Source organism: Lathyrus oleraceus, chromosome 7 (genome assembly GCF_024323335.1).
Source record: "Lathyrus oleraceus cultivar Zhongwan6 chromosome 7, CAAS_Psat_ZW6_1.0, whole genome shotgun sequence".
Taxonomy (NCBI): Eukaryota; Viridiplantae; Streptophyta; class Magnoliopsida; order Fabales; family Fabaceae; genus Lathyrus; species Lathyrus oleraceus.
Window position 1 is genome coordinate 343,030,844 of NC_066585.1, and position 23,076 is coordinate 343,053,919.

Below are 23,076 nucleotides of genomic sequence, written 5' to 3' on the forward strand. Positions count from 1 at the left end.
AATTCCATAAACCATAATACATTCACATTTCTATTCTAATTACATCCAATTATAAACCACAACTCACATAAATCACCCTGCTATGCGTACAACCGACATGTAATGCGACTAATATTCAACCATGAACAAACCATTTCGAGCCCAATTTAATACACCCAATGTCAAGCTTAATTACATTAAATTTCTAAGCACTTTTTGTTCAATCATTCAATTTAAATCCAAAACTAAAAAGATTACAATCGTCATTCTAAAATCATAATCTAATCCTACATCAGTCCAATGCCAAGAACCAATCACTTTGAATTCAAACTCCAAAGCGGCTTCATTGGCATTCCAATTGAAGGTCCAGAACATGAGCACCAAAACTTCAAAATAGTTCTAAAACGGCCCTTAGACCCGAGCTAACTCACATACCGCATCGCCGAGTCAACCTGCAATTACAACAACTGTTAACCAGCATCCCCATGACTAACAGAACTTATAAACTAACCTTTAGAAAAGAGAGAGCTCCGTAGCTATTCAATGACCCCGCGTTTTTACCATCAACCAAAAAAGGAACTGTTTTGGAGGCCCCAAATTGTTTTTGACCCGACCACTTCATGGCATGAACCCATTGTGAATTCCCTGCCACATGAAAACGTAACAGAAAAGTCCGGTTAGAATTCGAGCTTGTAATTTAGGCTACTCACAAATTCGGTTTCAAAATGGTTAAATAGCTAGGATAGGATCCATCACCAAGCCAATTGCAAATAAGATCGGATTCTCCGGCATATATAAGAACCTTGATTCCATCCTCAAGAAGTGCTGGAATATCTTTTTCATAGTTTAACATCCAATCTTGAACCAAGGCAGTAGGCACTTCACTGCTGCATGAAACAAACTTTATTTTCCCAACACCCAACACATCCTTAACTGTCTTCTTATTTAAAAATTTCTCTAAACTTGAGAAGTCATAACACAATTATCCTTCACATTTCTTTCTGATGTCGTAGTACTGCAGTTTTCAATATATCAATTTCTTTAAAATATAACTAGAAATTTATTTAAAATAAAATGAGTTTTGTTCAGTTACGGTTACTTACATTAATGTTGCCAGCAATGGCTAAGATATTAGTAAATATTAGTTGACATTGTTGTAAGGCTGTTTCGTAACTTTCTCCACCTTTACTCACTACAATTCAAACATATACTATAACAAATTAATATCATTGAGAAAATATATTAATTCAGTAGTAAAGTTATTTGTAATTTCAAAAGACAATTTCATATTTAACACTTTGTACTAAATAGTATATTTCATAAAGATAGAGAAATTATTTCTTCAAATTCCACTATGCTACTTGACAATGCTAGTAAAATGGATTATGATTAGAGTGTAAGGGATTTTGTACCACAATTTTTTGCGGCACCTACACAAAATGGGATCAACTTGTTGATATCTGCTTGATCTTCCTTTGTGATCAGTTTGTTATCAACTGCAAACTGAGTATATGCTGGATACTGAATTTCCGGGTTGGTCAATCCATTACCAATGGCAAAACCCTATAATTTTAATGAAATCAAAAGAATCAAAACATAAAAAAATACAACATATATTAAAGGTTTCATTAAGATCTTTCATTTGGGAGAGAATCACTGTCAAATGCAACATTAGGATATTGTAAGACCTTGAAGTTTATAATATTTCCTTCTTTGTTTTTGTTTCCTTTGTAACCCAGGATGCAAGAGCTGGAATATAGTGTCCAGCATATGATTCTTCGGTAATATAAAAGTCATTCTTAACCAATTGAGGGTGTTCCTTAAAAAATGCCTGTAATAATTTTAAAAAAAACTCAAGTTAATGTCATATAATTTATACACATTATGTGATTCATATCTTGATCACTTTCTGTAATGCTTATAGGAAAAATGATATTTTATATACCTGCAAAAAAGCGTACAAGTCATTGCTAACACCAGTTCCATCAGTAGGAATATCACTTTCATCAGAACTGTAGCTAAAACCTTGTCCCAGCCATACCCTCAAACGCAGTACACCCAAGACCTGTATAACCCAGACCATAACAGTCATTAAGCTACCCTGCATAATGAAATACCATGTTCACTCAACCCGTGTTCATAATCGAAAATCTTTGCAAATAACCGAAGTTTTAATTTTCACCAATCTTCACTGCAGTAAAAACAAGTAAGTTGGTAAGGCGTTAAAACTCAGCAAATACCCCAAAAAGGATTAGGACAAAATTAGAAGAAGAAAGCGTAGGTTCACATTACCGTTTCCGAATTAACGTCAAATGAGGCAGACCAAAATCTGAGCACCCTAAAGGGATTTCGCAGAGACGCCCTTTTGATCTCCATAGGCCAATCTGAAACCCTAGTTGTTGAGTATAAAAGGTGAGAGGGGAGAGGACGAAGGGAGGACGAAAAAACCCTAATTCTAAAAACGGCGAAAAAACCCTAGAAATAGAAAATTTGAGCGGCGAAAGAGAAGAACCTTAAAAAGAAAACTTTGAGGCGAAGAAGGAAGATCCAAGCCCCACCGTCGTCGCCGAACCACTGTCGAAGGTGAGCTTTATTGTTTGAATTTCTTTAAAGCCATTGGGTTTTTGCATGTAGAGTGAAAGTAGGGAGTGAGGGTGATTGAGAGACGACGAGAGGTTGATGATTAGATTTAGAGTGAGAATAGGGAGTGCGAGCGATTGGGAGAAGACGAGTGGAGATTTAGAGAATGAGAGTCGTCTTCGTGAGAAAGACGAATGAATTTCTGGGTTCTGTTACCGTTTCTCTCACATTCTCTTCTTTTATTTGTTTTTTAAAAAACAAACATTTAAACCATTTATAACTTAATACGTTTAGTCTTCCTTTGCACCTTTTTATTAAATAGTGTATGTTAATATATTGTTTTTTGTGTGTTCCCCATTCATTTACTAGCCATTAATCTCTTAAACCCAACAGCCAGGCGGCTAGGGTTACCCTTTGGGATTCTTCCATCGTTTTAATTAGTTGTCCATTAACAGTAGCCCGCCTCTTTTAATTAGTTTTTATTCTAAACTATCTTCAGCTATTCCTGTTCATATATTCAAGTTATCATTAAGATAACAGATGACCATAAGTGGCCTAGTGGAGAGAGAGCAATTTCACTTTCTTTAGTGGGATGGGTTCGATACTTGGGAGTAGAATGTCTCCATACTTTCATTTTTTATGCTTACTATTTCATTTAAATTGTTATAATTTCTTACTCTTTATTTTACTTTTATATTTTTATTAATTTAATTTAATCGTTATTTAGTTGTTTAGATTTTTAAATATTTACTTTTTAGATTTAATTAATGGCTGACTTTCTTGTATTGGGTTTTATTTGATTAGTCGATTTTTGTGTTAGTTAATTAGGTTATTTCTACCTATGTTCATACCTTTGCACCTATAAATAATCACTTTCAAATTCACCAAACTTCCGATTTAAATTTCACTAACTTTCCATAGTTTCAACATTTAATTTCATTTCCTCCCATTAGAATCTAGCATTCTGGTGGGAACTCGATTATATATATAAAATTTCGACTTCAAATAATTTTTGTAACCAAGTCAAACTGTCTCAAACCATTTATGTGAATCCATCCTCGATCACATATTGAAAAATATTTTCTTAAATCAAATGCAATATTAAAACTGTTTTTTCTAACAACTACTGAAAAAGAGGGCCATTGGAATCTAGCATTCCGGTGGAAACCCTCGAATGGGTTCCGAGCCACACGTTTTGGGTTAACCGTTCATTTTTTTCTTTCGTACCTAAAACAATTTAATTAACTTGGACAAAATAAGAGCTGTTGGGATCAAGCATTCTGGCGTAACCCTTTGAACATTTGATTCTCATCAAGTGTTCGTTGTCCATTAAATAATTTTCTTAAATAATTCGAATGAAAAAGGACCATTGGAATCTAGCATTCCAGTGGAACCCCGAGTGATTGATCCCGAGGCTAATGTCTCGTTCTCATCAAATATTCGTCTTCCAAACTCAAAAGTACTTAATTCCTACCTTAACACTTTTTCAATAAAGATGGAAATGGAACATGGTGTATACCGTGCACTCCTGAGATTAAGATTCAGGGTGGATGCCTTGCCTATCTTAGCTCTCGCCATCGTTTAAAATTGTCAATGCGGTTTCTTCAAACCCCTTTCTCAATCAAATTCAAAACACTTAATCTTTATTAAACACTTTTGTCAATAAAGATGGAAATGGAACATGGTGTATACCGTGCACTCCTGAAACTAGGATTCGAGATGGATATCTCGCTCATCCAAGTTCTCGCCATCACTCAAAATACATCCAACCAATCAAACTCTTTTCTCGCCGCCATACGACTAATCAAGAACCTTTTTTCATAAACGAAAGACATATTGTCTTAAGGTGATGCAAATAATGTTTCGGCCACGATTGTTGAGTCGAGATAAGTGTCGTTTTTCCAAATGTAGATTTGTAAATCCATTCGATGTGTGGTATACGTCCACTCCTCATCTGTTTTGGGTAAAACAATGTTTTCGTCGATTAATACAATATAGCTTTCGCTAAAATCGACCAACAAACAAACATTTTCTACCCAGAACTATGTAAGCCTTGACTTCTCTATTGAGATACGTAGGAGTAGGATTTATCTTGTCAGGCCCACTAATAAAAAACTTAGGTTTAGTCCCCTTTATTGCAAAAATCGAAAAAACATCTTCCCTTTTCTTTTGATCCTATTTTTCTCTCCCTCATAATAACTTGAGAAGACTAACATAAGCTAACATTCAAAACGAAACTAACTAAACGGTTCCCGTTGAATACAACGGACGTGAGGGGTACTAATACCTTCCACTCGCGTAACCGACTCCCGAACTCTGATTTGGTTGTGACGACCATAATCATTGTCGTTCTTTCTTGGGTTTTATCGATATTTCCCCTTTCCTTTTTAGGAATAAATAAAGTTCGGTGGCGACTCTGTTCAGTCCATCATTGCGAGCGTGCGATTGCGCTTCGCTTAAAGTCGTATCCCCATTTTTCGAGGTGCAACACCTTTGAAAACACTTTTTTGAGATTCTGAAGTTGGAGAATCCATAAAAAGTGTGTCAACATGTTCAAAATAGGACGGAGACCACATCATTTTGTTGTCACTTTTGTCGCGCTGCGAAAAAGACAGATTCGCCACTGAACTTTATTTATTCCAAAGGAAAGGGAAAATACCGATAAAACCCCTAAAAAAGGGTCGTCATAACAAAGAGAGGATTCAGGAGTCGATTATGCAGAGGGAAAGTATTAACACCCCTCAAATTTGTTGTACTCAACAGAAATTGTTTTTTTTGTTTTATGTGCATATGAGTGTTATTATCTAAAGGTTACTTGTGATTGCTTAAGGGAGGAAAATAAGTTTATTAGTTAGTGTGCTTGCCAAGGATTTGGACCCTCATTCCTACGTATCCTTATAGTGTAATAAGGAAGGCAAATCTTTGTAGTTCATGGTAGAAAATACGAATTTTGTTGGTTATTTTTAGTGAACGATGTTAATGTTCATGTTATAGTAGTTAAACATTGCATGTATGCTTGCACATGGGATACTTAAGCATTTATTTATTTGTGGTAGAATGGATGCGCTTGGATTGCATTCTAGTAGTTAAAAATTACTTGTACGCTCACGCATGAGAGACTTAAGCGTTGTTTGTATTGCGATAGAACGGAAATAACATGTCATTTCTGAAAAAAAATTGAATGCCCTAAAATGGAACATTGGATTTGATTGGTTGTGATTAATTTTAGATTCGGAGATAAGTATTAGACCACAAGCTAACTACGGCTGACAATTCGAGTACTTATGAGCTGAAAGGACAAGTGCATCTTGACCTCTCTTTTTCTTCCTAAAAGTTTTTGTTTATAAAATTTGTGAGGCGAGTTTAATCATTGGTACTTAGAGGGAGACAAGCATCTAACCACAGGCTAAGTACGGCCAACAATCGGAATACTCGGGAGCTAAAAGGACAATTGTATCCTGACCTCTTTTTTTTGCCCTATGAGGACCGAATTAAACTCATTTTCTTGTTAAGTGTGTTTAAATGGAATACAAGTATTGATCCACAAGTTAAGCACGACTGATAACCTAAGTACTTGAGAAATGGTGTATACAAGTACATACACCCCATCCTTTTTCATCCGGTTTATTGCAAAATATTTTGAAAATGACTTGACATTGGATCAAGTGTCTTAGGTTGAATATGAAAAAAAATGTGTGAATTAAATGGAAGAGGTACTTGACGTTGGATCAAACACTCGTGTTTCATTCAATTAAATTTTATTTGGAAAAACACTTGACGTTGGATTAAGTTTATTTTTGTTCTTTTGGAAAGGATTCCTTTTAGGCCGCTTTTGTTTATTTCTACATTAATGAATGAGTGAGGAAAGAGATAAAATGGAAAAGCAATAAAAGTGTTACATGTTCATGGGAGGGGGGTACATTTTTCCCAAATAGGGGATAATCATTCACTATACTAAATTAAACCAAGCACATAAGAATCATTCAAGTGGCAAAATAAGCCATCCATGCATGTAATCAAGACTAAAGGCAAAAGATTTAATTACTAGTGAGTTCTAATTGAAAATAAGGAGCTAAACTCTAAACTAAATTCAATTAAAATCTAAAGTAGAAATTTATTCTAATTAAATTAACCATTTTTAATGTGCATTTTTTAGGAATTAAAATGGCATTGAAAATGAAATTAAGCATGTTAGAACCTAATAGATAAGGCCCAAACACAAGGTGTTGTTGTTGGGTTCAACAAAGGGTAACCTAAACAAAAAAAAGGGTATGAAGAGCAAAACAATTGGCTCAAAGGCTAGGCTCAACAAAATTTTGCAAGGAAGATAAGAAAAATTCAGCAACGTTGAACTTCATATCCACACATCATGTTCATGTTTCAAGGCCAAAAAAAGAACCACGACCGAAGCTCTTGCCCCACCACGTCGGAGGCGGAGGAGTTGGCAGAAATTGAGAAACAACACCACTAATCTACTCCTCTCAACCTCCTCTATACTAATCTCTCATCAATTATTTCCAAGGGTTAACCAAATCTTTAAATTGAAGCAATAAAGCTATGAATCCTAACCATGAAAATTGAAATTAAATGGAGGTGGAGAAGAATAAAGCCACCAAACCATGGGGCTTTGATTATCCAATATTAAAGCTACATTGTGGTATTGAAAATCAAGAAAACAAGGAGGAGTACAAATTCACCGACCTGTTAGACAGAGAATTGTCTTGGAACTTGTTGAAATTTGAAGGTGATGAAGATGAAGAAAATAGAGGTATGATACTTTGAATCTTTAATCTTCTATTTCTGCTATGAACTTTTTCTGTTTAAGAATTAGCTCTAAAAAATTCCGAACTGAATTGTTGTTATTGATGTTGATTATATGAGTGTGAGAGTAATGTAAAATGTAGGAGGTTTAGCTCAATTATTGATAAACTTCAAGGTGAAACTTGCTCCAATGGTGATAGAGATTTAGGGAGAGGAATTGGAGAAGATGAATTGAGAGAATGAAAACTGAATTTACAATGAGTGATTTTTGTGACGATTGAACCTTTGGTTAATGATTGAAACTTAAGATTCAAGAGAGTGATGAGTTTATATAGATGAATCTACCAACCATTTCGGTCACTTTTTCGGGCAGCGGCAGTTAGAAGTTACGACAACAATTAGTCTTAAGTGTTCTCATGAGCAAGTTAGTTGTGAAGTTAATGGTGTTAATGAGCTGTTAAGTTGTTAGTTGGAACTGTCATTGGAGCGTTAAATGAGACTTTTATGACAGTTAGGTGGTATTAGTATTAGAATGTGTTAGTGTAGCTCAATGTTTTGATGAGTGTTAGTGTGTTAGGAATGCTTGGTTCAATGCATGAATTAGTTTATTTGTTGTTGCATAACCGAATGTAAGTTGCTATGGGTTATGTGAACTTGTTTTGGAATGATTTGAAAAGTGAAAATGGTACTACAATGCTGGAAATGCATTGATTTTCTGCTTCTGGTGCAGGTGTAACCGGTCACACATGCAAAAACATGTGTTTTTGGGTTGTTTTTTGGTTGTTCAAAGCAGGTGTAACCAGTTACCTAGTTTTGCGTAACCAGTTACACACCCGAAATCATGTGTAAAATGGATACTAAAAGTGATGAGAAAACAGGTGTAACCAGTTACACTAATTTGTGTCACCAATTACCAAAATGCAACCTTGGCTTTCTGGGCACACTGAAGGGAGGTGTAACTGGTTACCTGATTCTTGGAAACCAATTACCAAAACAAAAATTTGCTTTTTGGCATGTGTTATGGTGTGTTGTATGACTCTAATGGTTCATTATGTATGATTTACAGGGCTGACTTGGGCTTAGCATGAAAATGATGACATGAGCAAAACTTGAACATGAGCAAAACTTGACTTTTGGTATGAGACTTGAACATGGGCAAGTCATGAAGATGAAGAAGGGAATATGTCTAGGGTTAAGATTATTGGTTGACTTTGGTCAAATATTGACCAAAAAGTTAACACTTGACCAAAGTCAACAATATGCCAACACTGTGTATTTTGTGTAGAATTGGATTTTGAACTTTTTATAATGACTTTGAAAGTTTTTGGTAATGAAAATTGACCTTTGAATTGAATTGTGTCTTGAAGAAAGGTAGTTTCCCTCCAACAATTGAATTTGAATGAATATGTGAATCTTGAATTTGACTTTGCCTTGCCATATGTTGAAATGAGTCTTGGATTTGAGCTTTGAATTTGAACCTTGAATTTGAATGAAGCATGAATTTAAAGGAATGAACCTTGACTTCTCTGACTTGACTCTGAATTGCAAAACCTTGTCTTAAGTCTATGCATAATGACCAAGTTCATATAAGACTAGCCAATCACCCTTGTAGTTCATAATCAGATCCAATACCATGATGTATTGTAGCACCAAAATACAATAGGCTTGATTATTAAGAACACCATGAAGAGGAACTTATCCAACATTTGTGACATGAACACCGACCTATGAATTAATTATATTTATCTAAGAAATGCAATTCTACATGAATGAATATGCAGATGAATTAAGGATCGAAGGTCGGATAAAAATGGGATAGAAGTAGGGAAAATTTTGGGGTATGGCAATTATGTGTTGGTTTGACCTTCTTAGGAGCACCCTTTTTACCGGTTCCAAGGGTGGTTTTAAACTTGTGGTTTCTTGATAGGAAATCTCCTCAATTGCTCTTTGATGTGCAGTTTCATGTTGTCATTAGTTTTCATAAATATCTCTTGAATCACTTCCCACTTGGTCATGATAGATATATTTAATTTACCATCCTTCATCACACCACCATCATCAAACTGAGGCATTTTCCAGTGCATGTAAACCTCATACATTCTTATAGGTCTATCAAGTTTCATCTTCTTTAAAATTAAACAAGCACGCAAAAAAATGCATGTCTTTCTAACTATACAACCACACTTTGAGTTATCTGAACCTACTTTCTCTTCTCTCTTGTCTTCGAGATAAATAAAATCCGATCTTGCTCGAGATATATTTCCCACAAATTGTGATTAAATATTTTTATAAATCTGTGTTCGAATATTGTAATGTTGTGAACTAATGTTTGTATCTCGTTATGCTGATTTTAGGTCATTTGGTTCATGGAGTCCCAATCTCTACATAAATCACATTTACCATTTTCTAACCAATTCTTTAATGTAGCATAAGCACAAACATTTTGTATTTCCAAAGTGTCTAACTTGATCAGTCCAAGCACAAACTATTCTTTCCTTCATCTGGTCTAGAATTGTACCTTTAACATAATCATGTCGAAGAGAACAAGGTCGACTTGGCTGAGTTGAAGCCAACACCCCCATACGTGGGTAAACTTCTTACACCATCAAATGAGAAGAACCCTGTTAAGCCTGAAAACAATGATAAATTCCTCAAGAAAACCGATGCTTTCGACGTGACCAAATATGATGAGATCTTCGATCTGTTGGTTGCGGATGGCTAGATTTTATTGCCCCAGGATGCAAAAGTGTCATCATTAGAACAAAGAAAGAAAAGAGGTTTATGCAAATATCACAATTTTTTGGGGCATACAACTTCACAATGTTTTGTTTTCAAGGATCTTGTTCGAAATGTTCTGAATGACGAGATACTGAAGTTGGCCGGCAAGAATAAGACACCTATAAAGATTGATTCCGATTTGTTGCATGTCGAGGAAGCCCGTTATGCTGAACCTGTGGAGATCAACATGGTCGAAATTACTGAAGATTTTGACATGGAGGTTGAAGAGGAGGCTATTGAAAATCAGATGCAGTCTATCTAACCCAAAATTGAGGAAAGTCTGGTCAATTTCCTTCATCGATGTAAGGCTAAGGATTCGAAGGTGATGCTCTGCTCAAGATGCAGTGTAGTCTTCGATAAAAAGGCTTCTAAGGAGGTATAGAATGCTCGACATGTGTAGGAGAAAGTAAACATGGAAGAACAACAAACCTCAGTTCTACTTTGACACAATGAGAGTCCCCCAGAAGAGACATCGGTTCCCGACTCATCAGAGGAACAAGTCCAACACCTATGTTCCAACATCCAACGATCCCTATGGGGAAGTGGGTTCGACCTACAGGCCAAGAGGGATCTGGCCACCAAAAATGGAAGAATTTTGAGATGGGTAGAGGTTTCATACTGACTTATTGAGAGAAACTCCAGGTGTCAGAGAGACGTTCATATAGCCCCTGCAATTACGAAGGGAAAACCCCAATGTCGAGGACCTAATGGAGGAGGTTTCAAAGGAAGAAGAAAGCAAAAAGGGAGGATGTTGAGTCGAGTAGCAACAAACAATATCAAAACCAAGTTGAGGATCAAGTCAAGAAATTAGTAGGAAGATAGTTGTTTTCCACAAAGGCGATCAAGGCGAAAGGGAAAGCGAATGAGGGGACGCCACTCAACGATGACGAGATGGCGACAAATAATTTTGATTCATGGTCGGAGGATGACTTCGACGTTATATGTAATGTAGTTAAGTACTTCCAATGGAGTGTGATTGTGTCACAGAGGTGATGAAACCAGTGGACTGTGATGAAAAAGAGATGACGAAACACAAACCTGTGTGCTACTTTGTGATGAATAATGGATGCATCGAGGAGCAAAATAAGTTCTTTGAAAGGCCAAGTGAGGATATGAAAAATCACTTGAAACCTCTATTCATAAGAGCCAAGGTCGAGAATACACAACTAATAAGATTTTGATTGATGGTGGGGTTGTAGTAAATTTGATGCCCCCTTTCTTGCTAAGAAAATTAGGAAAGTATGATCTGAGGCTACACAACATTGTGTTATTAAATTATGAAAGTAAAACAGGGCATACTATGAGTGTGATATAGGTCGGCGTGGCAGTTGGATCAATAACCAGACACGTTGTTTTTATGGTGATAGAATCAAAAGTAAGTTACGATCTACTCCTAGGTCGAGGAGTGGATCCGTGGTATATAGGTTGTACCATTATCGCTCCATCAAAGGATTGCAATATGGAGGAATGATGGAATTGTGGAAAACATAGAAGTCGACCAAGTCTATTTTATGGCAGAGGTGAATCACTTTGATTGAAGGAATGTCGATAAAAACTTAGCCAACATTACAACATGCACTCCAAGCATGATTTGAGTTGCCCTCATTATTTCGAAGAGAAAGAAACCAACACTCATTTATTTCTATCTTGTTCTATTGCAAAGCTGCTTTGGAGCGCGGTTTCAAAGTGGCTCGAGCTGGATTTGCATGGAATCGAAGACTCATAGGCAACTCGTTTCAAGTCTTTTAGTTTGTGTCTTAAAGGTAGGATTGTTCAAGGGATTAAAAAAGAAATAACATATAAATTAACAAGCTAGGCCTCGTTAATTTGTTTTCTAATTCATTTATTTAATAAAAAAGCCGTCCCTTCATACATAATATTTTTGGACAAAATGTAAGAAAAACTTTTTCAAAATTGTATTATATGAAAGAAGCGACTTGCATTGAACACAAACCATGGAATAAAGGAAAGGGCAAAAGATAAAAACATCGAATGAGGTCACTCTTAAAAATATGTCTTTATTATGATTGATCAAAAAATGAAGTATAGCTTAAGTAGGACACTATTTAAGTAACTAACCGTTATAACCACAATTGCAACCTTTCCCATGCTTCCAAACTACTACTAAAAGCACCATAAGTCCCTTCTCATTTTATTCCATTAATATACTATCATTAGTTAATTACTATAGATTTTTAATATGAGTTTGAAGCAAAATTTGGTGATGATAGTTGTTTATACACTTCTGTGTGTAAGTGAAAGGAGCATGGGTTTGAAGCATAATTATGGAGATGCATTGTCAAAGAGCATATTGTTCTTTGAAGGGCAAAGGTCAGGGAAATTGCCACCAACACAAAGAATGAGTTGGAGGAAAGATTCTGGATTTGAAGATGGATTTCAACTTGATGATGATCAATTCTTTGATAAAGTAATTCATCTTTCTATACTTTGAATTTTCATTTTTGCACTTCAATATGATATTGTTTTTGTTTGGTTGATTGATACAACCTATGTTCTTGTTTCATTGATTCAAACCTAGTTTTCACCATTTACCATTATGTGTGAGTGTGTAGTCATTAGATTAGTCATCGATTAAAAAAATGGTATTTAGGCATTAATTGCATTTTTTTTAATATTTAGGCTCTAAACTTATTTATTTAAAATTTTATTTAGTTTTGATGATATATCAATTAACTATAATGTTCTATTTTGAAGTAATTTGAAGGACATTTAATCATTTTTAAGATTGAAAAGTATAGCCAACACAGTTGGGTCATGTGTTCTTTGTTGTTGAAGACTCAAGTAAAAATATGAGTATTTTTTTAATTTTAGTTGAGGCTTTTAATTTAATGAAGGAAAAGGCACACAGTTTTAGTTATTTTATAATATTCTTTTGATTAGTTTAAAAAACACGTGCCATCCCATTACCACAACATTATTAAATAGCCAGTACTTTAAGACATTATTAAACAACAATAAAATATTAAAAATATAGGTATAATTTAATATTATGTTTGATTACAGTTTTAATATTCTATTTTACCATATTCATGGAATTAATTTTCTTACATTTTTACAATAAAATTTGATGTTGTGTCTATTTTTTGATGGCATGTAATTTATTTATTTTATCTTTAATTTTTTTAATTTTTTATTTAATATTTTTGTATCAAAAATTAAGGAAACATTCAATTTTCAATAACATGCTACTTATGTATTTTACGTTTAAAATTATAAAAAAATTATATATGATCCTTCGTTACATTTCACATGCAATAATAGATCACTTAAAAATGAATACTCCTCAATTTTAGTGCGAAAGTTATATTGATAATTAACTCTATTCAAATTTATAATAAATTGTTTAATTTTGTCAATGAGATAAAACAAAGAGATTAAAAATTTGGTTAAACCTACATATTAAATATATAACCCGTCAATCACAAAATAAATTATCAATTTATAAAATACATCTCTCTCAAAATGAACATTTTAAGTACAATATTCATTATTATTTTTAATTTAAACTCTCGTAAATACTATTGTTTACATCATTCACAATTTGATATTTTTCCTTTGACACCGTTAGGTAGATTTAAATTTCATTTATTAGAATATTTTTATTTATTAAAGAGATTAATGGATTTTAGTTGAGTAAATTGAAATTGAATACATAAAGATATATTAGTAAAAAACAAATAGTACTGAGATTATAAAATGACGACTACTTCAGATAAAGAAATATTATAAATAAACATTTTTTAGTGTTATCATAACATTTGTTAATTAAAACTACTAATATAAAATTTTATGTGACTTAATTGAGTGACTCGTGGAACTTGGAAAATTAAAATGGCTCTTTAACATTCCATAAGACAATTGTTTATATTTTAATTAAGTGATTTTTTTATAAAAAAAATTCTGTAATGTTATAGTTACTTTAATATATTATTTTATTATCATGAAAACATAATAGGTTGACTTGGTTGGAGGTTACTATGATGCTGGTGACAACGTAAAATTCAATTTTCCAATGGCATTTTCAACAACAATGTTATCATGGAGTGTAATTGAGTTTGGAAAATTGATGGGTCAGGAAGAACTCAAGAATGCCCTAGATGCTATAGCTTGGGCCACAGATTATTTATTAAAATCCACAAATACCCCTGGGCTTGTTTTTGCTCAAGTTGGTGATCCATTTGGTGATCATAATTGTTGGGAGAGACCTGAAGATATGGATACCCCTAGAACTGCTTTTTTTGTTAGTAGTGACAATCCTGGTTCTGAAGTTTCTGCTGAAATTGCTGCTGCTCTTGCTTCTTCTTCTATTGCTTTTAGGAAATTTCATCATGATGTTGGTTATTCTCAAAGGCTTCTCCAAAGGGCTATAACGGTAATTACAATATATACTTTTTATTTATTATCTAGTTCGAAAGTAAACATTATAACACTATGATCATAATGTTGGTTATTCAATTTTCAATCTCATCATTTTTTCTTTTCTTTTGTATGGAATTAGGTATTTGAGTTTGCAGATAAATACAGAGGTTCATACAATGATAGTCTTGGTCCTTATGTGTGTCCATTCTATTGTGATTATAGTGGCTACCAGGTATGTCTAGTTTTATACATCTCTAGTATAATTGTTGATCTATTTTCATTTCTGAATTTTAGTTTCAAAGCAACACTTGTTTCTTTTAATAGGAAGCAACACTGGTTAATTGTGATTATTACTTATTACACACTTTTCCGTATTTCAAATCAATTAAAATATTTTTTTATTTTACAACATAGACAAGAATTTAGATTAAAGATGTCTAATTGTGTTGAGTTTGCGGATTAATTCTATATTTTTTATTTTATAATAAAGAGAAGAATTTTACTATCGTTAGTTAGTCTAATGATGATTGACGCTGCATTTGATAAGGAAGACTACAGTTTGATCCCCACAACTACAATTAAAAGGGGGCTGAAACTACTTGATGTCAGAACTGATCCCGGACCGGATTAATCGGTCCATTCAACCGAATACTAAAACAAACAAAAAAAGTGAGAAAAACTTACGTTCAGCATGACAATAAAGTGAGACAAAGCGGAGTTTTACCTTTCTCTGGCCTAAATTCAAATCTCAATTAAATACTCGTTCTCTATCACAAATCTAAATTGAAATAAATAATTAAACATAAAATTTGTCTCAGACGAGTTAGGGTATCCTTATGCTTGCATTAGGATTTTTTTAAAGTTGAAGTTGTTCATTTCTTCAAATCCATAATTTGTGTTCCGTTGCGAAACCATAATTGATTGGTGAATCGATGGTTGTGATGAATAATAGAGGATGTGAGCTTTTGGTGCGGTGGAGGATAGAGTGACCGGTAAGATTAACACTTCGGCGCTTAACTCAGTATGTGAAAGAGCATAATTAATGAAATTAAGTTTAAAATTGTGTACTTAAAACTGAATCGCTTTCTCTTTATACAATGGAGATGTTCTAACAATCCGTTATCTGCGAGGCATGTAATACAAGGAATCGTTGGAATATGTATCTAAGACTTAGATCGTCAGTATTCACCCATAGGGTAACTCTCATGTGTTATGAATCTTCTAAATGAACTATAACTCCTTCTGAATGGTCGGCCGATAACCATTACGGTAAGTCTGGAACAGTTTGTTCTGAATTCTAACAAACATTAATTTATGCTAAAAATAATAAGTTAAATTATTTCTAAAAATTTTCAAATATATATTTTTAAATATTTTAAATAATATAGTACAAACTAAATTATCAATATATTAACCAAATATTTAATATTTTACATTATCAATGGAGTGGATTCGAAGACGGTTTTGGAATGTGTACTAATGTTCTTATTTCTCGTCTCATCCCATCTTTTAAAATTATGTAAAATTCAAACTCAAATTCAGTAAAAATGAATTTTCTCCATCAAATATGAGACGAGTTTAGGCGGATACTCGCTGATACAAGTAAAAATATGAGACGAGTCTAATCATAAATTCTAAATTGAGACCAATGTTTTGTTTAGTAAAAATATTGGTTGGTTGATAAGTTGTGTGATTGTTTATAACTTATTCTTTATGGTTGATGACGGATAATTTAAACTAATAGTTGATGGTCGATAACTGATAGTTGAAAAAACTAATTGAAGTGTTTGGTAAAGTTAACCGTAACTAGTTGATAAATATAAAATGACATAAACGGAAGTTAATACATAATTGTTTTATTTTAAGTTTGTACTTTTCAAAAGTACAAGTGTACATGGTATCCCTACGTGGGTAGGGGATACCCAGTGACCTTAGTAGTTTTACTACGGTTAGGGTTTTCCGTGACAGAGAGACACCCTATTCGATTGTGTTTACGGTGGTATGAGAGAGTCAGCTCACGTGAGGTGAGAGGCTCTATGTATAGGTGTTATGCTCCATATGTAATGATTTTTCTTTTCTCACGTTAGGGGAGAGATATTTATAGAGTCTCCTTAGACCTAGAGTTTAGGTAATCCTATGAGATGATAATCGTTCCCCCTAAACTGGAGGAGATTGTTGACTATCTTCTTTTTATGGGGTCATGGACATGACATTTGTGTATGTTGTTATTGGACTAAGTAAACATTGTTATCTCCATTTCATCTTAGGGTGAGTCTCCTATGACACAAAGATCCTGTTTGAATGATGTCTCCTGGGGTGGGGACCTCTGAGTCACCCATATATATAGTTCTTTCAAATCTATCACTATAAATTTAAAATAAATTATAAAGAATAAAAATGAGTCTTGATTACACAGTAAGAATAATAATAAAAAAAATTATAAATTATAATTTATTAATTAAAACGCTAGCGTTTGAAAAATAAACTCTAAACTAATAAAATAAATTATAAACTCGTAATTTTTTTTATTATATAAATTTATGAGTTATAGAAAAATTGGCTATATCAATCATATCCAAATAATTAAGTTATAGGGATTTAAGGTGAGAATTCTTTTTTTCAAATCCACTTGATATACACGGGTGTTATTTTCGTATTGGATAAAATAAATTTTATAACTTTAGAAAAATTGTCAAATTGGCAGAAATATTTAGCTACTATATTTTATATTGATGAGCATAATGCTTTATAAATGCTTTATCAATTGTAAATATAATTATATAGGACGAATTGGTATGGGGAGCAGCGTGGTTACTAAGGGCTACTAAGATCCCTAATTATTGGAATTACATTAAACAAAACATTCATAATGTGAAAAACTTTGCTGAATTTGGATGGGATTCAAAGGATGCTGGCATCAACGTTCTTGTTTCTAAGGTTTGACTAAATTAGACATTCATACTATCTTTTTTCTTTTCAATATTAATTAAAATTGTAACGTTTTTGTTCTTTTAAAATTGCAGCTTCTAGTTAACAATCCAGCTTCTAAGCCTTTTAATCTCAATGCTGACAAGTTTGTATGTGCTGTGTTACCTGAATCACCCCTAGTTTCAGTCTCATATTCTCGAGGTAAATTAATTATCTATAAATAATAGTTAGTTGTTAATATTATTTTGCTCTTCTTTTTAAGAGATTGAACTCATGGCAAGATTTTAAAATACGGTCTGCAATCGTAAATACGATCGCGATAAAATGATATATCAGTTATTCACCGTTTTAAGATTGAGAACAAAATCATTGCCGAAATGCTGTTACGGCCGCGATAAAATATCGGTATGCACGTAAAACACCGCTAATTACATCGTTATCGACGGAATTTTTTTTATTTTAAAAATACAAATCAAATGAGTTTTACAAGAAATCGGAATATTTAACTATTTTGAATTAAAATTTTGTTTTATTATTAAAATGGAATCACACTATTTGTATCGGAGTCCTATTGTTTTTATGGTATATCTTACAAATAGAATTATTGTGCAATGTTGTGAGAACTTCACACTGCGTCGGTCGTTATTTGCAACACAATCCTATATCGATCGAAATCGCGAAAGGTGCAACACCATTTTTTTAAAACCTTACTTATGACATCCGACTCTTTTAAACTTAAACTTTGGAATTAAACGTGTATTTGAATAAGAATTAGTACTCATGTTACATATCTCCCACCGGAGAGTAACTAAGGTGGTAGAATATTGAAGAAAAAAAATGTTTACTACTTTAAAATAAAATATAAGATAAAATAAATGTTTGTAGTTCTCTCATCACTAAGTTTAATGATTGAATTAAAGTGGAATTTTGAGTTTTCCAAATGTTAATTTAGAGGTAATGTATGCTAGAGCTCCATACCCTACTTCAGTGCTTTACCGTGGCACAAGCTTCAATCTTTATCTTCATCATCCTTGGATGAAGATCAAAGCTTCTTTTGATCATAGAAACTCTGTTTGTTTCTTTGTTCTTCGCATTTTTAATCTATCTGAAATTCAAGTGATGCACAAAACTTCATCGAAACTTCGATGACTAATCTGAAAAGCTCTCCTAAAGATTCATAAAATGTGATTAGATTATCTCAAGCTACTTAATCTCAATTTGCACTGAAGTTATCCATCATGTTTAAAAAAAACAACTTCCCACTTTAAAATAAAGAAGTAGAATGTGTTATCCTCACTCACAAACTCCACAAAGTGGTAGTCAATCCTCATATCCTTCTCATGTTCAAAAATGATAATGATAGAATTGTTAATATTATTTCTAAAGATTATGAAACTTGGATTGTTCAGGATCAATCATTGTTTACTTGGATTTTGTCCACAATTTCTGAAGTTGTTCTTCCTCACGTTCTCTTATGTAAGAATACTTATGAATTTTGGAGAAAAATGCATAAGCATTTTCATTCACAAATAAAAATATGTGTTCATCAACTAAGATTATAATTAAAGTCAGCAAGAAAGATAATCATTCAATCTTTGAGTATGATCTTAGAATTAGAGTCATAACTAATTAAGTACTAACAATGGGGACCATATCACTGAAAGGGATCAAATATATGCAATTTGTCAGGGTCTACCTAAAGAATTTAATCATTTCATAATAATGATCAATGGTAAGGTAGAACCAACAAATATATATGATGTTAAAGCCCTCTTGTATGTGCAAGAAGCCTGACTAAACAGGTTTCGCAAATAATTGTCAACTCCTAGTGTAATTGCTAATGTTGCCCAGGCCATAACCAGTTATAACTCTGGTAGAAATGGTGGGATATATAGTTCCTATTAATACTTTTGTGGTATGGGATGCTTTAATCGTAGTAGAAGGAATGTAAGACAAGCTTACAACACAGGTAATTAACCTACATGTCAACTCTTCCCTTCCCATCGTCAGACTGCTTAGGAAACACTCTTGGATACTTTCTTGGTCTCCTCGTACAGTTCTGAATCGCCAATTGGATAACGAGTATTTTAGAACCAGGTACTGGGTGGATATAATCTCCCCTAATGTATTGATGGCAAGCCTGCTAAGGATGATGTTATAGGGCGACAAAGCATCTACTATGAGGTAGCTGACCTACATCGCCTTGGTGTCTAATCACATGCTACATGTTGTCTTTAGGGTTACTGGCCCCTTACTTGCACCTCCTCATCTGATAATCCCACTAACGAACTCTAAAACTCTTTGATGTTGTAGGACTCGAGCTAGAGTTTCTGGAAAATCTTCCAGAATAGGATGTTGGTTGAGCTTCTGGGGTCTATCAAGACTCACTTGATATCCGAGTTATCGTGTTGCACAGTGATGACCATTTGGTCGTTATCGTGAGAGAGGATTCTGATGGCGTCACTATAGAAAAAGTGATGTTGGCCCTTAGTTATCCCTGATTGACTTTAGAGAATCCTGGGGTTATTACGTTTGCGGTCAGCACCTGCCTGGCATATTTCCTCCAGGAGTAGCTAGAACTTTCTCCGCTGGCGAAACCTCAGACTATGGTGTTAACCAAAAAGTGTGGAGCTTTGCTGACCATTTTCAAGGGAATGTTGTGAAAATGATGATGATCAAGGTGTGACCCATGTTAGTTTTACATAGGCCCCATTGTGGGGGCCACTTTACTTGTCAAAAAGTAGCGAATGCATAGAACGTTTATGCTTGTAAGGGTAGATAGAGGCCTTAGTAATATTTTGGTGGGTTAGGGCTTGCCCAAAATGGTGAGAGGTCATGTTTGGTGATGTTTACGGTAATGAGAGAGAAAACTTACGTAAGGTGAGAAGCTCTATAGATATTAGGGTTGAATCATGTGTATTATGATTTATCCTCCTCAACACTAAGGTTGAGATATTTATAGAGACTTATGGGTCAGGAGTTAGGGCATCCTTGGGAACGGTAACAATCCACTTAGTCAATGGTGGACCATTAAAATCCTATTTTCCTAGGGAGATATGAAATAGTGAACTGACCCAAACTTCTTTCTGACCAAGGAACGTCGTTTCCCACATTTCCCATGATCGGGTGAGTAGGAAGCACTTTGGGTGAGATAGTCCCTATTTCGGGAGATAGATGAGAGTCGCCTCTCCTGGGTTGTTTCAATCCTTCTACCCTTACTAGGCATTTTACATATATATCATTACAATAGTATTCCTGACTTGTGCAATATACATTTGAGCAATAAAAGTTCTGTTGAATTTTTCAATTCACGTTATCCTTATAAATCACATAGACTGCATGCACCATTGTCTTTTCCTTTTGAATTAATCCATATCGATATGTGGGGTCCATCCCGTACTCCTTCTACTAGTGGCTACTCCTATTTCATTACTTTTTCACCAAATACAATTCTATCATTTTACTCAAATAAAAACGGATGCTCTATCTGCTTTCAACCTATTTTAAAACTATGTTAAAACTCAATTCAATGCTAGTATTAAATAGGATTACTTTACTCTATACATCACACCAAAATTGAAGCACAAACAAATAGTTGAAATTTGGCTTACTTTGCTTCCTCTTATAGCATATTAAATTATTTAAGCATAAGACAATACCAAAACAAGATCTTCTTGCATTTGATTGAATGAGTTCATTATATATCATGAAAATGATTAAGCATTTGATTGCATTTGATTGAATGAGTTCATATATATCATGAAAATAATTAATGACTATTTATACAAGTTATTGAGTTAGTTATTCTCTAACTAACTTTCTTAGCCAACTAAACAAATCCTAACCTGTCATACTAATTTTGGTTCTCTCTAATATGCTTGAATCACTTTTAGTATTTTTGTTGGTGGTTATCTATATATATATATATATATATATATATATATATATATATATATATATATATATATATATATATATATATATATATATATATATATATATATATATATATATATATATATATATATATATATATATATATATATATATATATATATATATATATATATATATATATATATATATATATATATATATATATATATATATATATTAGCCTTGTTATAAACTATATATTATTTAAATTAGGTGCGCTTTTTATATTTTTAAAGTTTGATGGGCTCTTTTTTCTTCTAAAATTAGGTGGGCTTTTATTCAAGACTAGTGGGAGTAACATGCAGCATGCAACAGCATACTCATTTCTTTTTCTAGTTTATGCTGGATATTTGAATCAAGCCAATAAAAAGATTGATTGTGGTGGTGGAGTTATAGCTTCTTCAATGAGACTTAAACAACTAGCAAAAAGCCAGGTATGTACACATAAAATGTTTGAGCAAATTGTTTCAAATTTTAAAGTTTATAACTTTATATAAAATATGCAGGTAGATTACATTCTAGGAAGTAATCCATTGAGTATGTCATACATGGTTGGATATGGACAAAAATTTCCTAAAAGAATACATCATCGTGCATCATCATTGCCTTCCATAGATCAACATTCAAGTCAAATTGATTGTAAAGGAGGATCCTTTTATTTCGAAAGCCAAAACCCTAACCCTAATTTGCTCTTAGGAGCTGTTGTTGGAGGACCTAATATCAATGATGAGTATGTTGATTCTAGAGCTGATTTTGTACACTCAGAACCTACAACATACATCAATGCACCTCTTGTGGGAGTTTTGGCTTTTTTCAAGTCATATTCTTCATAAAGTTATGTGTTGTGTATTTACATACTCTCACCATGTAATGTTCATCCAACCATAGAAATATACACAGGAAATTCAGTGGTTGAGATGTTAGAAAGGATTGTAGGATGTTGTAATTTCTAAAAGCATATATACTTATGGAATGGGATTTTTAGTGCCAAATGTTTTTATCTATTTGTTGAACAAATTGTTCATTTCAAGAATAAAGTAATTTTTAAGTAAACGACCACTTTTTAAATAAGTTGGTTGTAATGGATATCTTGTTTGTTTAATCGAGGAATTCATAGTATTAGGATGGCTTAGAGAGACTTCAAAGACCTTGTTGTGAATTCAAGAAGAAATTGGAATAAAAAATAAGAACAAATTAAACTAAGCGGTCCAACAATCAAAGAAACAAAGAATTCATCAAAAACATAATATGAACTATTTTCTACACATTGCTTTAGTACGATGTCAAAGTGAACCATACAAAAATCAAAATAGGCTCTCAATGCAAAAGATAAGAGAAGATGGCTATCATGTATCACTAAAACGTTGTTGGAACATAGCACATCCTGAATGTAATTCTTCAATAAGAAAAGACACCAAAATGACATGTAAATTTTGTCTTCTCACGATCTTCTCGAATAAATGAGATTTGGACATGTCTCAAAATGCATTCAACAAACAATAGAATTAATGATGGACTAATATTTCAAACATTTTGTTCATGAAAGTCAAAGAAAAATGGTATTTTCTTGTCATTTTTCCTAATGGACCAAACTCACATGCTAAGAGGAAGATATAATCTATGATCTCCATTTTCATTACATTCATCTTAAATCTTGAACTGACTTGAGCGTTGGATTGCTGACCATACATGTCCATCCCGCACCACCGTAAAGGAGATCGATGCAACCGTTCA

General features: G+C 33.3%; 1 protein-coding gene and 1 pseudogene across 1 annotated transcript; one reads left to right on the forward strand and one right to left on the reverse strand.

Annotated features, from left to right (window-relative positions):
* Positions 1 to 434: 434 nt before the first annotated feature.
* LOC127107383 (serine carboxypeptidase-like 48) lies at positions 435 to 2,179 on the reverse strand (annotated as a pseudogene).
* A 10,040-nt stretch (positions 2,180 to 12,219) lies between these two features.
* On the forward strand, positions 12,220 to 22,313 carry LOC127102637 (endoglucanase 8). Its single transcript, XM_051039983.1, has 7 exons — positions 12,220 to 12,526; positions 14,075 to 14,491; positions 14,618 to 14,710; positions 17,263 to 17,415; positions 17,502 to 17,607; positions 21,610 to 21,776; positions 21,849 to 22,313. Exons 1-7 carry the CDS (start codon positions 12,299 to 12,301, stop codon positions 22,173 to 22,175), a joined length of 1,491 nt encoding a protein of 496 aa, XP_050895940.1. The 5' UTR covers positions 12,220 to 12,298; the 3' UTR covers positions 22,176 to 22,313.
* The last annotated feature ends 763 nt before the right edge of the window (positions 22,314 to 23,076 follow it).

Excerpts from the sequence above, each read along its gene's own strand:
- LOC127102637 (XM_051039983.1), top strand. The coding sequence starts at position 12,299 with ATGAGTTTGAAGCAAAATTTGGTGATGATAGTTGTTTATACACTTCTG. Across the intron at positions 14,711-17,262 it reads GTGATTATAGTGGCTACCAG|GACGAATTGGTATGGGGAGC; the intron begins GTATGTCTAGTT and ends ATAATTATATAG. Across the intron at positions 17,416-17,501 it reads TCAACGTTCTTGTTTCTAAG|CTTCTAGTTAACAATCCAGC; the intron begins GTTTGACTAAAT and ends TTAAAATTGCAG.